This window comes from Pleurodeles waltl, chromosome 7, assembly GCF_031143425.1.
Source record: "Pleurodeles waltl isolate 20211129_DDA chromosome 7, aPleWal1.hap1.20221129, whole genome shotgun sequence".
NCBI lineage: Eukaryota > Metazoa > Chordata > Amphibia > Caudata > Salamandridae > Pleurodeles > Pleurodeles waltl.
In genome coordinates this window covers 169501292-169513318 of record NC_090446.1, presented here as the reverse complement: position 1 = coordinate 169513318, position 12027 = coordinate 169501292, and the positions used below count along the sequence as shown (strand labels likewise).

Here is a 12027-nt window from a genome sequence, read left to right as displayed (position 1 = left end):
TCCACAATTGGCACACCACTGGCACACAGCTAGGTATCTTGTAAAAGGTACCAGCGACACCAAGGGCTCTGTGGCCAGGGAGGGTCTCCTAAGGGCTGCAGCATGTATTATGCCACCCAAAGGGACCCCTCACAAAACATATGCACACTGCCATTGCAGCTTGTGTGTGCTGGTGGGGAGAAAAAGATAAAGTTGGCATGGCATCCACCTCTAGGTGCCATGCCCACAAACTACTGCCTGTGGCATAAGCAAGTCACCCTCCCCAGCAGGCCTTATAACCCTAAGGCAAGGTGCACTATACCACAGGTGAAAGCATAGCTGCATGAGCAATATGCCTCTACAGTGTCTAAGTCCATTCCTAAACATTGTAAGTACAGTGTAGCCATTAAGTACATGGGCTGGTAGTTTGTCATTAACAACTCCTGAGCTACATGATGGCTTAACTGAATGCTGGGTAGTTTGGTATCAAACTTCCCAGCTCATTAAACCCACACTGATGCTAGTATTCTATTTATTGTAAAATGCACAGAGAGGGCATCTTAGAGATGCCCCCAGTAATTGACTGAACCCTCTAGTGTGCTGCTAACCAGTCTGTGCCAGCCTTCCACTAACAGACAAGCTTTTGACCCCATGCGGTGAGAGCCTTTGTGCTCTTGGGGATCAGGGACAAAGCTGCTCTGGGTGGAGGTGCTTCACACCTCCCACCTGCAGGAACAGCAACACTTGGCAGTGAGCCTCAAAGGCTCCTGACTTTTCTTTTGCTCCTCAGGGAACTCAAGCTAGTGGAGATGCCCACCCCTGGACTATCCCCACTTTTGGCGGCTGGTCCAGTGTGAAAATTAGTAAACACCAGGAGGAATGTCCACCCCAGCTGGGATCACCCCCTAGGGTGCCCAGAGCCGAGATGAACCTCTCCTGGCAAAATCCTCCATCTTGTTTTGGAGGGTGATAGCCAATAGGGTTAGGAATATGCCCCCTCACCAAAGGGAGTTGGCACAGGAAGGGTGTAGCCACCCTCAGGGTCAGCAGCCATTGGCTACTGCCCTCCAACTCCTGTAATAGCCCTAAACCTGGTACTTAGGGGCACCCCTGAACAATGCTTTTCAGATTATTAGCAACCTTGAAGAAGAAGGACTGGAGAACTGCACCAGCAGAGAAGACTCCATATGACAACTGACTTGGCCCCAGTCCTACCGCCCCATCTGCAGCTTCAAGATTTCTGCTACGAAAAGGCAACGCATCCTGCAGGACCAGCAACCTCTACAACCCCCCAGAGGACTGCCTGCCTACCTGAGGAACAACATCCCCAGAGGACAGCGGCTCTGTCCACAAAGAAACTTCCCAGAAGGACTCCAGGCTCTCCCTGATCTGCAAGTTCTCCCCACTCTATACTCGATGCCTACGGCCTGAGTCCAGGTGGCCCATCGGTCGGGACAATGTCCCCCAGGCTATTCCCACCTCGAGTCCACCCTGGTTTGACCCCTTCTGACCAACACAACGACGCCTGCAGCCTAAATTCAGAGGACTCCCACTGACCGCAACCAGCTCCAGTGACGATTTCCCAACGCCTAAAGGTACCCCTGCACCCGCAGCCCCTAGGCCTTGTGGAACCTGACCGACGGACCTGCAACGTCCACTGGGCTCTATACTTACCTGTCCAGCCGTTGGCCTTCTCAGCCAACTCCCTGGACCAAGCCTGCAGCCTCCCTGTTCCTCTACTGAAAAGCACTGAGGCCCGACGCTGTGTTTGCACCCTGCACCCGGCCGCCTCAGTGCTGCTGAGGGTGTGTGTTTGGTGCGGACCTGTGGCCCCCCAGATGCTGACCTAAAACACCCAGGTCTGTGTCCTGGAGTCGCAGGTACTTAACTGCAAGCTATTTCTTCCTAAGTGCCTCCTGTCTCCGTAGGATTCCATTGTGCGCCCAACACCAACTTTGACCTCTAAACCTGGCCAGCCCCATATTGCTGGTAGTGCACCTTTAGTGTCTCCCAAAATGTGCCATGTGGAAACCTTAACCCCCAAAGACTGGGACCGTAAGTCGAGTAATTACCTGTAAATTGTGCTGTTACTTTTCCTCCCCTAGGACTGCATTGTTTTCAATGAGGAATAGTCTACTTGTATTACTTACCTGAAAACTGTTCTATCAGTAAATTCTAAACAAAAAGCATTTGATACTTGAAAGTGATACTTTCTTGAGACTCTACTTACCAGCAACAAAGATCCTTTTGGTTCTAGAAATAAAGTAACCAAGTATATTTTTCTATACATATACATTGGCCTGGAGTTAGTCATTGAGTGTGTGCCTCATTTCTTGATTGTGCGTGAACAACAAATGCTTAGTACTACTCTCTGATAAGCTTAACTGCTCGACCAAACTACCACAAAAGACAGCATTAGTTTTATCTACTTTAGCCTCTATAAAGCCTCTGGGGATCCATTGGACTCTGTACACACCATACCTCGCATTGCTATAGTATATACAGAGCCAGCTTCCTACAGTATCTACCTGAGGGACAAAGAGGTGCTCACCAGCAAATGGAAGCATGCCTTCTGATAAGCATGCTAGTGCGGCTGTCTCTTGCAGCTATATCAGCTATACAAAGAGCACAGCAAACTCAAGTATTTGCAATTAGCTTGAACTCTTAAGCAATTTCGTATGTTCTCTTAAATTGTTCTGGGAGATGTTGGGAGGAGCCCCTCCATTTCATCCCAATGTTCCCTGTCATAACAGGAAAGGAGACCAAAGGATTTCACAATCATCCATTGACTGGTCGATTGGGCAGCCACTCTCTTCCCCACAGCACAATTTCCCTACTTTCCTTATCTGGCGGAGGGCACTTCATCAGATGTTTGGAAATTTGCCTTTTTCTTCCCCGTTGCCACTACTGGAGAGTCAGGTGATAATTGACCCTTTATGTATATTGGGTCATTAGGGGATGGCTTATACTTTTTATCAACCCTTGATGTGATACCTAGGACTTTGACGATCCCCAGGAGATAAGTGTGGTGGGCATGTGCCCCTGGAGCCACAGGCAGTGGTAGAGGTGGGCTGATGGGTGGTGGACTGGTGGCTTTATCCACTTTCTGTGCTTTGGTGGGCAGGGGATTTCCAACGCTTTCTTAAAACTCAATTATCTCTTAGCTGGCTTTTCCTTTGTTTGAGGAGAAGTAGCCAGGTTGAGACCAGTGTCTGGCCATAAGACAAGTAGTTTTTGTCTACAGTGAAAACATTCATTTAACCACTGAAGAACAGATTCCGTAGGTACGGATCTGTCCCTTTGTTTGGAGATGGGTGAGACTTCAGCTCTGAAGCAATTTTCGATACCGAAGGTTTCAATGTCGAGGGCTTTGGATCCAAGGAGCTTGATTTCAACACCGAAGATGTTGAGGGTTTGGGTGCTGAGATTTTCATCTCAGAGTCACGGCTCGAGGCTGAGGACTGTTGGCCGTGGATTTTGTGCTGCTCTTTCAACACAGAGGTTGTTCAGTGTAGACCACGGGCTGAGGTCAGTGGTGCCCTGTGCACAGACCGGTCGATCAGAAGTTGATGGTCGGTCTTTTGGAATAGTTTGCTGTGACCAGGATGGAGGGGATACAGTACCCAAGATTGTCTTGATGGAAGGTCTTGAATCTCAAGCCCAGACCCCGAGCTGCCATTCTGCGAAAAGATGCCCTCATCCGCTGCCAACACTTGAGCCTGGGCCTCTTGATGGTATAGGAAGCCAAATTTGTCTTGAGGGTCTTTGATGGAGCGTCAGCACATAGAGTCTTCTTGTGCACTGATCACAAAGCATTTTCTTTGATCGAAACAACTGGCAGGCCTTGCAGGTGGATTCCTGGTGGTCCGGATAAAGGCACAAGCTGCACACCAGATGTTGTTCGGTGTGTGGGGACTTGGTGTGCCAACGTGGGCAAAATCTAAACGGCATCTTTTCCATAACCATGAACATGGCATAGACTAGACAATGAGAAAATAACAAATAAAAAAAGAAGAGTACATTTGCCCCGATGGCCCCTCAGTCAACTGTAAACACATCAACGAACGACCGCTTAAGATGTCTAAGTAACCATGGTTGATAACAATACTGAAGTTTAAGGCCTAACTAATAGAGAAACGATGATGCCGAACAGAGAAGAGGGGCACATGCCCTAACCAGACAGTGGAAAAAAACAATCAAAGAATAGAGTCTAAGACTATGCGCATTGCAAGCAAGAGGAGGAGTCACCACACCTCCTGAGATGAAAGACTTAATTGAAGAAAAACAACTTGCACACCACTGAGCCCAACATGGATGGCAGACTAAGCATGTGCATCTACAACCACACATGCAATCATACATACATAAACCCAATGCCTATTTTCCTTGAATTGCTTTCAGATCTGTGTGATGCGTCAGGCTGTCATGGTACCAAATGGAAAGTCTAAAGTAATCTGAGTGGGTTCTGCTATATGATTTTACTTAAGTGACCACAAGTAATTGCCAGAAATAGAGCAGATTGGAGGTCAATTGAGACTTGTGGTGAAGGAGAACTTTTAAAGTGCCAGGTACCCTCTCACTGTGAACTAGAAGTAACATCAAGGACAAGAAATGGTACAACTATATAAAAACTTTGAGAAGAGTGTTAATTTATAATGGCAGGTCGAGAACTCAGTCGATGGCCACCTTCTTCTATTATAAGCAGAGAAAACAAAATACATTTCAGGAGAGATAGCCTTCACAACTGGTTATGAATTTACTGTGCTGCCAAAGCTGTCATGTTTTAAAAATTGTTAGGATTGAGAAGTAAGGAACGGTTTACTTAACTGGAACGAGTTTTGCGAGTTGAAGCTCATCTAGGTTCACATGCTAAGCATTAGCCTTGAGTGGTTGAGTCCAGTAACTGTATTTAAAAAATGTTTTTTGTCTCAAGCTAACCTCATAATAACTTTGAGCGTAAGAAACAGTTCTCCATCATTAGTTGTTTTTTTAATTTATTTTTTATTTCTTATTACATTTTGCATCAATTCCACTCCTTAACCGGGGAGGTAGGAGGGTCCCATGAACTTTGAATCATGAGATTCGTAACCATGAATGGCATTGTAATGTTGCTCCTGCCATCATTCAGAGGCGTGCTGAGTCAGCTACATCTAATGCTGATTTTAGACGCGTATTTGCAATTTTCTTGCCTTCCTGCGATAGGTTTGCAGCTCTCTTTCTGCATTGTTCAGGTAGGTATTTCACGAGCTTTGCCACCTCCTCCCAATGCTTGTGTCCAAACTTGTTCAGGAGGGTGTTGCAGTTTGCTATAAGCCTCCTATCGAATTTCCTGCCTATGAGCTCCATCTTTTTACTCTCCTTGTCTGGAGGTGGCCCAGATGTGGATGGGATGTTAGCTCTCTTCCTCGCAGTGGAAGTGATGATGGAGTCAGCCGGCACTGTACCCTTGACATAGGCCTAGCCCCTTGAGTAATGTTTATACTTCCTCAGCCTTTGGTGTTACTGCTTTGAATATAGCAGGCTCTGAATGCCTCCCAACCGTGATCCCATACACTGGGTAATATCGGAAGGAATTGAATCAATGGTATTAAGGTCTCAAGTAGGAAATATGATTGAGACTTTTCCTCTTCTAGCTGCAATCCATACTTTTCTGCATCCTTCTTTATTATGTAAATGTACATCGCAAAATCACCCAGAAGCCCTCAATGGCTAACAATCTACCTCTTCTTCAGAGGGGAATCTGTCTCTTTTTCATGCCACTGGGATTCTGTATATTCGGACTCTTCTAACCCTGGATACAGTCAGAGGGATTCCTGTTCTTATTTCTCATTTCAGCAAGATTACTCATCCTCTTACTGGGCCTCTGTTGTCATGGGAGGGTCCATTTCTTCGACCTCCTTCTCCCCTTGATCTTTAGGCATCAACATTTTTTGTAGAATGCAAAATTCTTTCAGAAAAGTGTTGAAATCTTTCTTCTTTTGGAGTAAGACTGCCATTTCATCTTTGAGGCGCTGTTTTTTCTCTCGATCCCCACCTAGCATTCTTTGCGACCAAACATCAACCTTGATTTTCATTTCAACGTTGAAGAATCCTTTGACGATGTGTCAGTCGTCGAACTTCTTATTTCCTCCTTAGATTTTTCTTGTTTTGACATCGAAATGTCTTGACTTTGAACGTCTTTCAACAAATGAGCCTTTTTCTGAGACTTTCCTCCTGCGGTGTCCTTTTCGAGGGATCCGAGGGGTTCCGGTCTCTGGGCTTGCTTTTCATCTGCAATTTTTTCGATGTTGGGGCTCTCGTTATTGCCGTATAGTCTGATTTTCGAGAGTCTGGCAAGGACACGTTTTTTGGCGCTACCTGTGGTCTCTTGTCTTTCCTGAGCAGTTCCCCCTCGACCTCTATGATTCTCAGGGTGGCATCCAAAGCTTCTCCTTTGGCACCTTGGGCAATGCTTTAGCCGTTGTTGCGCAATAGACCCAGGTCTTTCAGGGACGATGTAGGCTTCTGTCCCTGCATGGCTCATTGCGCCTTTCTCTGCTTCCCTGTTGCCTTCAGCATCTTCTACTTGAACCCAGCGCAGGCATCGCAGTCATCACTCTGACGGTGGATTAGCAGACCTTATGTTGATCCTTCTGTACGAACTTATGGTGGCAATTTGGGCAGAACTGGAACAGATTCTTTTCCTTCACACGGACCAGAAAGCCCCTGTCCGGACATTATAAAACCACCAAGTTACCTACGGTATTTGGTGATCTTCTTCCAAATTTCTTCAACTTCCTCTTCTGAACGTTTCTTCTTTTATGGCGTGAAAGGCCTTCAACAAAGCATCCAGACCCAATGGCTGAAAAAAGGGATCTGAAGATGGCGACCAGGAGTGAGAGCTTCAAAGGAATGGCAAACAACGTCACAGAAAGCACCAAATGAAGGATCATTCAACGCCCAACAAAAAGAAAAAAGAAAAAGAAAAGAAGGACTACAAAAAAAAGTGGCAGATTCCAAACTCAACCACCAGATGGCGAAATAATGTACAGCATGTGAATCTAGAAAAGATTCACACTGCAAAACTGAAGACCACGTGGCTGCAATGGGCGTGTCTTGCATTGTGGTGTTACCTATGAAAAGTATTGAAGCTCTTTTTTCATTTGATGGGTGTAATTTTGGATTTCTATGCGTCTTTATCTACTAAAAAAATAACATTATTGGATAGTTTTAACTATCCATTTTGCTATCATTTTTTTGCATACCGATGTTCCAATTTCTTTGTAGCGTGTGATACAAAGAACTGCTCACATTTCATTACTGATTCTGTCTCTTGTATGTTCTACTTCACTAAACTTCTAATATAATTCACATAGAGCTCTCTCAGCTTCATATGTTATAGTCTGCTAGGCTGAGGAGTTGAGGAGTGTAGAGGAACAACAAAATGGGGCCCATGAGCCCTCCTGATCCGGTGCACTCCAGGGGAGAAAAATGCAGATGGCCTGATGCCAGAGAGAGATATGACCCGCTTGCGGGAGGAGCATCTGGTGGCCAAGCATGTGGACTCACAAAAATGCACTAGTATTAGGGAAGGCAGAAACAGAGTCCTTCACTGAAGACGAAGGGCATGGCTATTTTGAGGACATGTAAATCTCAAGTAGTGTTCCTTGACCCCATGTGGACAATGGCTGGAAAAACATTTCAAAACAGACTGGTAGACCCCTTGGAAACATAAATAAGGGACAAGTCATCCAAGCACCAACAAGCACACAAAACATGTCAATATACATCAAATAGGTTGGAATTAACATCAATGCCAGTACAACCTGTAAGAGGGAAGCAGGGCGGACACAGAGTTTCTCTGTATTCCTTGCCTGGAAATTTCCACTGCTCAAGGAGGGTGTATCTGCCTATGCTTAGTGCTCAGACGTGTGATAGCAGAGGCCAACCAATATTGTCCTTTTATCTTGAAAGAAAGCTTTGTTCTCAAAGAATTTATAGTCTAACAGTTTACTGAATAATGCTTTTTATATTGGCATGCAGGACAAATAAGCTACTCAAAAGCAACACTAATGCTTTCAGTTTTGGGACCCTTAAAGTCTAAGCATCCTGACCCATTTGTGTGCTACACCTATTACTTGTATACTACCAGCCACTAAATTCAGTTCCAATATTTTCTAAAACATGCTTGTAATAGAACATCATAAGCTAATAGAGGGGATTTATGGGCGGATGCTGTGAAGAAAGGAAATGAACTTGGTATCAGTCTGAAATTAATTTTCCATTGCAGTTAAACAGCCTACACTCACAACTAGGTGGGAATCGGCTTTTATAGTTTCATGCACTAAAAGGCAGGAAGGCACAAACGCATACCTGAGTTTAAGCAAATAAATTGTGCAGAACTACCTAACTGAAAGCCTAAAAGATGTGCTTAAGGAGTAATGTTTACGAACATAATGTAAGGTAGCTCATGTGGCTGCATTACAAATGCCTGTAAAAGGGTTACATCTTTGGAAGGCCAACAATGATTCCCTTGCTTCTGTCGAATGTGCATGAATTCTAGAGTGCCCAGAAAGCCTATGATGTTATAAGGATCAAAACTGTGAGTCAATGTCAACAGAGACTTTGTTACATGGCTCAAGACTGGCATTTCTTTTTTTCCAGGTAATCACCTGCCAACTTGAGTGCTAGAGTCCCTTCATTGCCAATGGTGGTTTAGTGGAGAGGGGACGTGGTGGCTGAGATCAGGGGAGGGATTTGAGGGGGTTTCTGCTGTTAGCAGCAGATGTGACATCTCAGGGATCAGAGGCAGGTGCAGTGGTTTTTCTGTTGGGAAAGTTATAGTCCAGTCCTGGAAAATAGTTTTTTTGAAGTGGGGGGGGGGTTGGGGGGGAGGGGGGGGGGGAGAGAATATTGAAATTAGGGCTGGCATCTTGCAAAACCATGTGCCAAGTGCTGAAAGATGCCAATGACTTTTTGACAGGCTGAGCAGTAAAAAGATTGGTGGCTGATGTTGGAGTGCAACAGTGCCATTGTCCATCTGCCAGTGAGCACTGGAGCAATTGCTGTTTGATGGGTTGGTGGCTGAAGATGCGATGCATGGGATGGGTTAGAAGCATGTCAAGTGGATTGCAAGGGAGATGCCGGTCTGGAACAAGGGTTCTTGAGACACTTTGGGATTAGTTGGTTTCCGCTGTTGGCATTGTTTAGGGAGGGTGAGGTCGGGGGAGTATTGACTACAGCTGGGGCTTACTTTAATGGGAAGAAAGACCACTGCTACCGACCCACTCAATTAGACATCTGGCATGGAGGGTTGAGTGCCGGTGCAGGAAAAGAGTATATAGTTACACGTCATGCCAGGAGCGCAGATACACATTCTTGCAGAAGGGGTGCTGGCAAGCCCTGCAGATATCAGCAAGAATGCTGATCAGTTTTGCATGCCTGGTATTTTTCCCACTACAACCCTCCAACACCCAGGTGTTCCAAATTGCACCCAGTCTGTGAGGTAGGCATATCCTGTGCAGGTGGGACACTATTATTTGCTGTCAGAGGAGAGCTTGATGCCTGAACAAGGCAGCCAATTAATATGATTGCAGAGGCTGATCAGCTGTTTGTCGTGGGAAATTCAGCAAACTTCATTCAGTTTAAGCCACTTCAGTACTTGGCATTTTCAGTCTTTATGTTAAGAAATGGCGTCATTGCTTATACTCAACAGTGATAAATGTGACAGAATATGAAAACTCCTTCAACCTACTTTGACTTGCTCGTGGCATTTTCTCACAAAAATTATTATCAAAGGCTCCAACATGTATCTTGGTGGAAACTATAGATTATTGAGTCCAGAGCAGTTATCAAAAGTTAGTGTTAATAAAATGCCCCAGCAGGCAAATATTGAATATGCTACGAAAGTCTATTCAGTAACATGTCATACTAAAGCTTTTTCTTTTTTTTTATTTCTCATGAATACTAAATTTCCTTCAAGTCATTATCCTTTGACACTCCACTGCTAGTGAATCATACTGGAAAAGGACAATTGTCAGGCAGTGCTAGCCAAACGACCCTTAGTGATTTTTCAGTTTTAATGGAAATTCACTTGAGGCATCTTTGTCCTCCACCATAGTGTTTATTCACACATCTGGCCTGAAGAAAATTAACTGACTATCCAGTTAGAGTCACATGTACTGTCAGCTTAGGGACAAGTCACTCTAATCATACCAAGTGCCAAAACACAACTTTGTTCCAAAAACAACTTGTAATAAGTATACACTAAGTCCATAGAGATCAGTGCCATAAACTAAAAACAAGATAGCTCTACTTATGGTTACATGCCTAAATTATTGATGGTGTTCAGGTTTATCCATTGGCAGTGCTTTAGAAAGACCACCGCCCATTAGAAAGGTAACAATAAAGGCCAAACAATAGAGATAAAAGTAAAATTAAAATAAATCCAATACACAATTTGCGCTGTACTACAATTACTATCATACAAGTAACTAGTAAAAAGAATCGAGAACAAACAGGACAAAAAATACATTAAAAACCTACCATCTTGTTTAGGAGGTGCCTCTTTGCTCTCTTTCTTGATTTTCCTCCCCTCCCGTCCAGCATGGTCTTCACCCAGGTCTATGACAAGTTCACTCTCAGAGTCTGAGTCCAGGCCAAGGTGAACTGTAGGAGAGTCGGTCTCATCTTTACCTTTCAGCTTTTCTTTTGTAGGCTGTGGCACACTTTTAACCTTTTCTGGAATATCCTTTTCAGTATCTGTGCCAGTCTTTTCTTTTACTGGGGATTCTTCTTTATCCAGGGGCGGGGTGGGGCTTTTGATTTCCTCTTTAACCTCTGTCTGAACAGGTTGCTTAGGTTTTTTTTTTACTGTACACTCTTTCTCTGTTTTATTTTCTTTTTCTTCTCCATCATCTTGATCATTTTTTGATTTGTGTTCATCGTCACTAATGTATTCACTGTCACTTGAGTCTGATTTTTCAGTTTCCTCAGAATCACTGTGCTCTGCTGCTTTGTAGACATCATCAGATATTTCATTTATTCCTAACCATGGTAAAAGAAAATGTAGTCTCAACTAAAATGAATTACAATTCCAGATATATTCAAAGCATTCAAATCATTTACATTAACAAACATTAAAAAATATTCTGTCCCAGATTTGATTTCCTGTTACTTATATACACTTCTGTAGAATGACCGACTCAAAAAAAAATTCTACTTACAATGAATAAATCATGGTAATGATTAATTTACATATTATGTAACAAATGTGGCAAAGAAGAGCCAACCATAATTTCATACTCATACTGGAGATAGTTAAACACTGAAAGCAGCTGCAGGATAGGTTCAATTGTTATGTGCTGGATAGAAGCATATGAGATAAATGAGTGGATTCAAATGTATATATCTAGCTAAAGGTACATATGAGTGTTCGGGTGGTATACCAGATATGGGCAAGATATGTTTGTCTGAACGCGGCTCTCCCAAATTATTTGCATGGTGTACATTCTGTGTTAATCTTTGCTGCCCTTTATTGACACAGTGAGGAGTTACTAGCAATAGGACCTTCTTCACTTAGCACTGTGCTTCTGTTACCGCTGATTTGTGGGACTTGTTGCAATGAACGCTATACTGAGCATCCGAAGGTTAAATTGCTCTGATGCTCCGCTACACGTAGTCGGGTGAGGTTCATTTTAGAGATTGCATTTGTACAAACCCACCCAATATGAAAGTAAAAGAATATAAACTAGGGAAGTACACTGCTTGCAGAAAATAGTTCAGTCAGAAATGAAAATATATTGTCCATAAAAGCAAATGCATGAAAAAGCAATCCCCTACTAAGAGCTGGAATCTTAATACCTGCCAGACACCAGTAACTAATCCCCACCCACCACTATATGTTGGGCATAACACCATATTTAAGTATGCAGAGCTGAGCATTCCCATTAAGTAAATCACGCAAGGGTTTCAGTATTGAGCAAATTAAAGAGGGAGTAGAAGAAATATGGACCTATTTGCTCTAGAACTACATTCTATCAAGCATCAAATAAATAGAATAACAACAAT

The 12027-nt window shown here is 43.8% G+C and overlaps 1 protein-coding gene across 3 annotated transcripts in view; it reads right to left on the bottom strand.

The window, feature by feature from the left end:
- ZMYND8 (zinc finger MYND-type containing 8) overlaps positions 1-12027 on the bottom strand; it is a 602889-nt gene that overhangs the window by 260181 nt on the left and 330681 nt on the right. For all 3 annotated transcript variants that reach the window (XM_069243462.1, XM_069243464.1, XM_069243463.1), the window contains exon 14: positions 10504-11004. In XM_069243462.1, coding sequence (XP_069099563.1) covers positions 10504-11004 — 501 coding nt within the window. The remainder of the gene's footprint in view (positions 1-10503; positions 11005-12027) is intronic.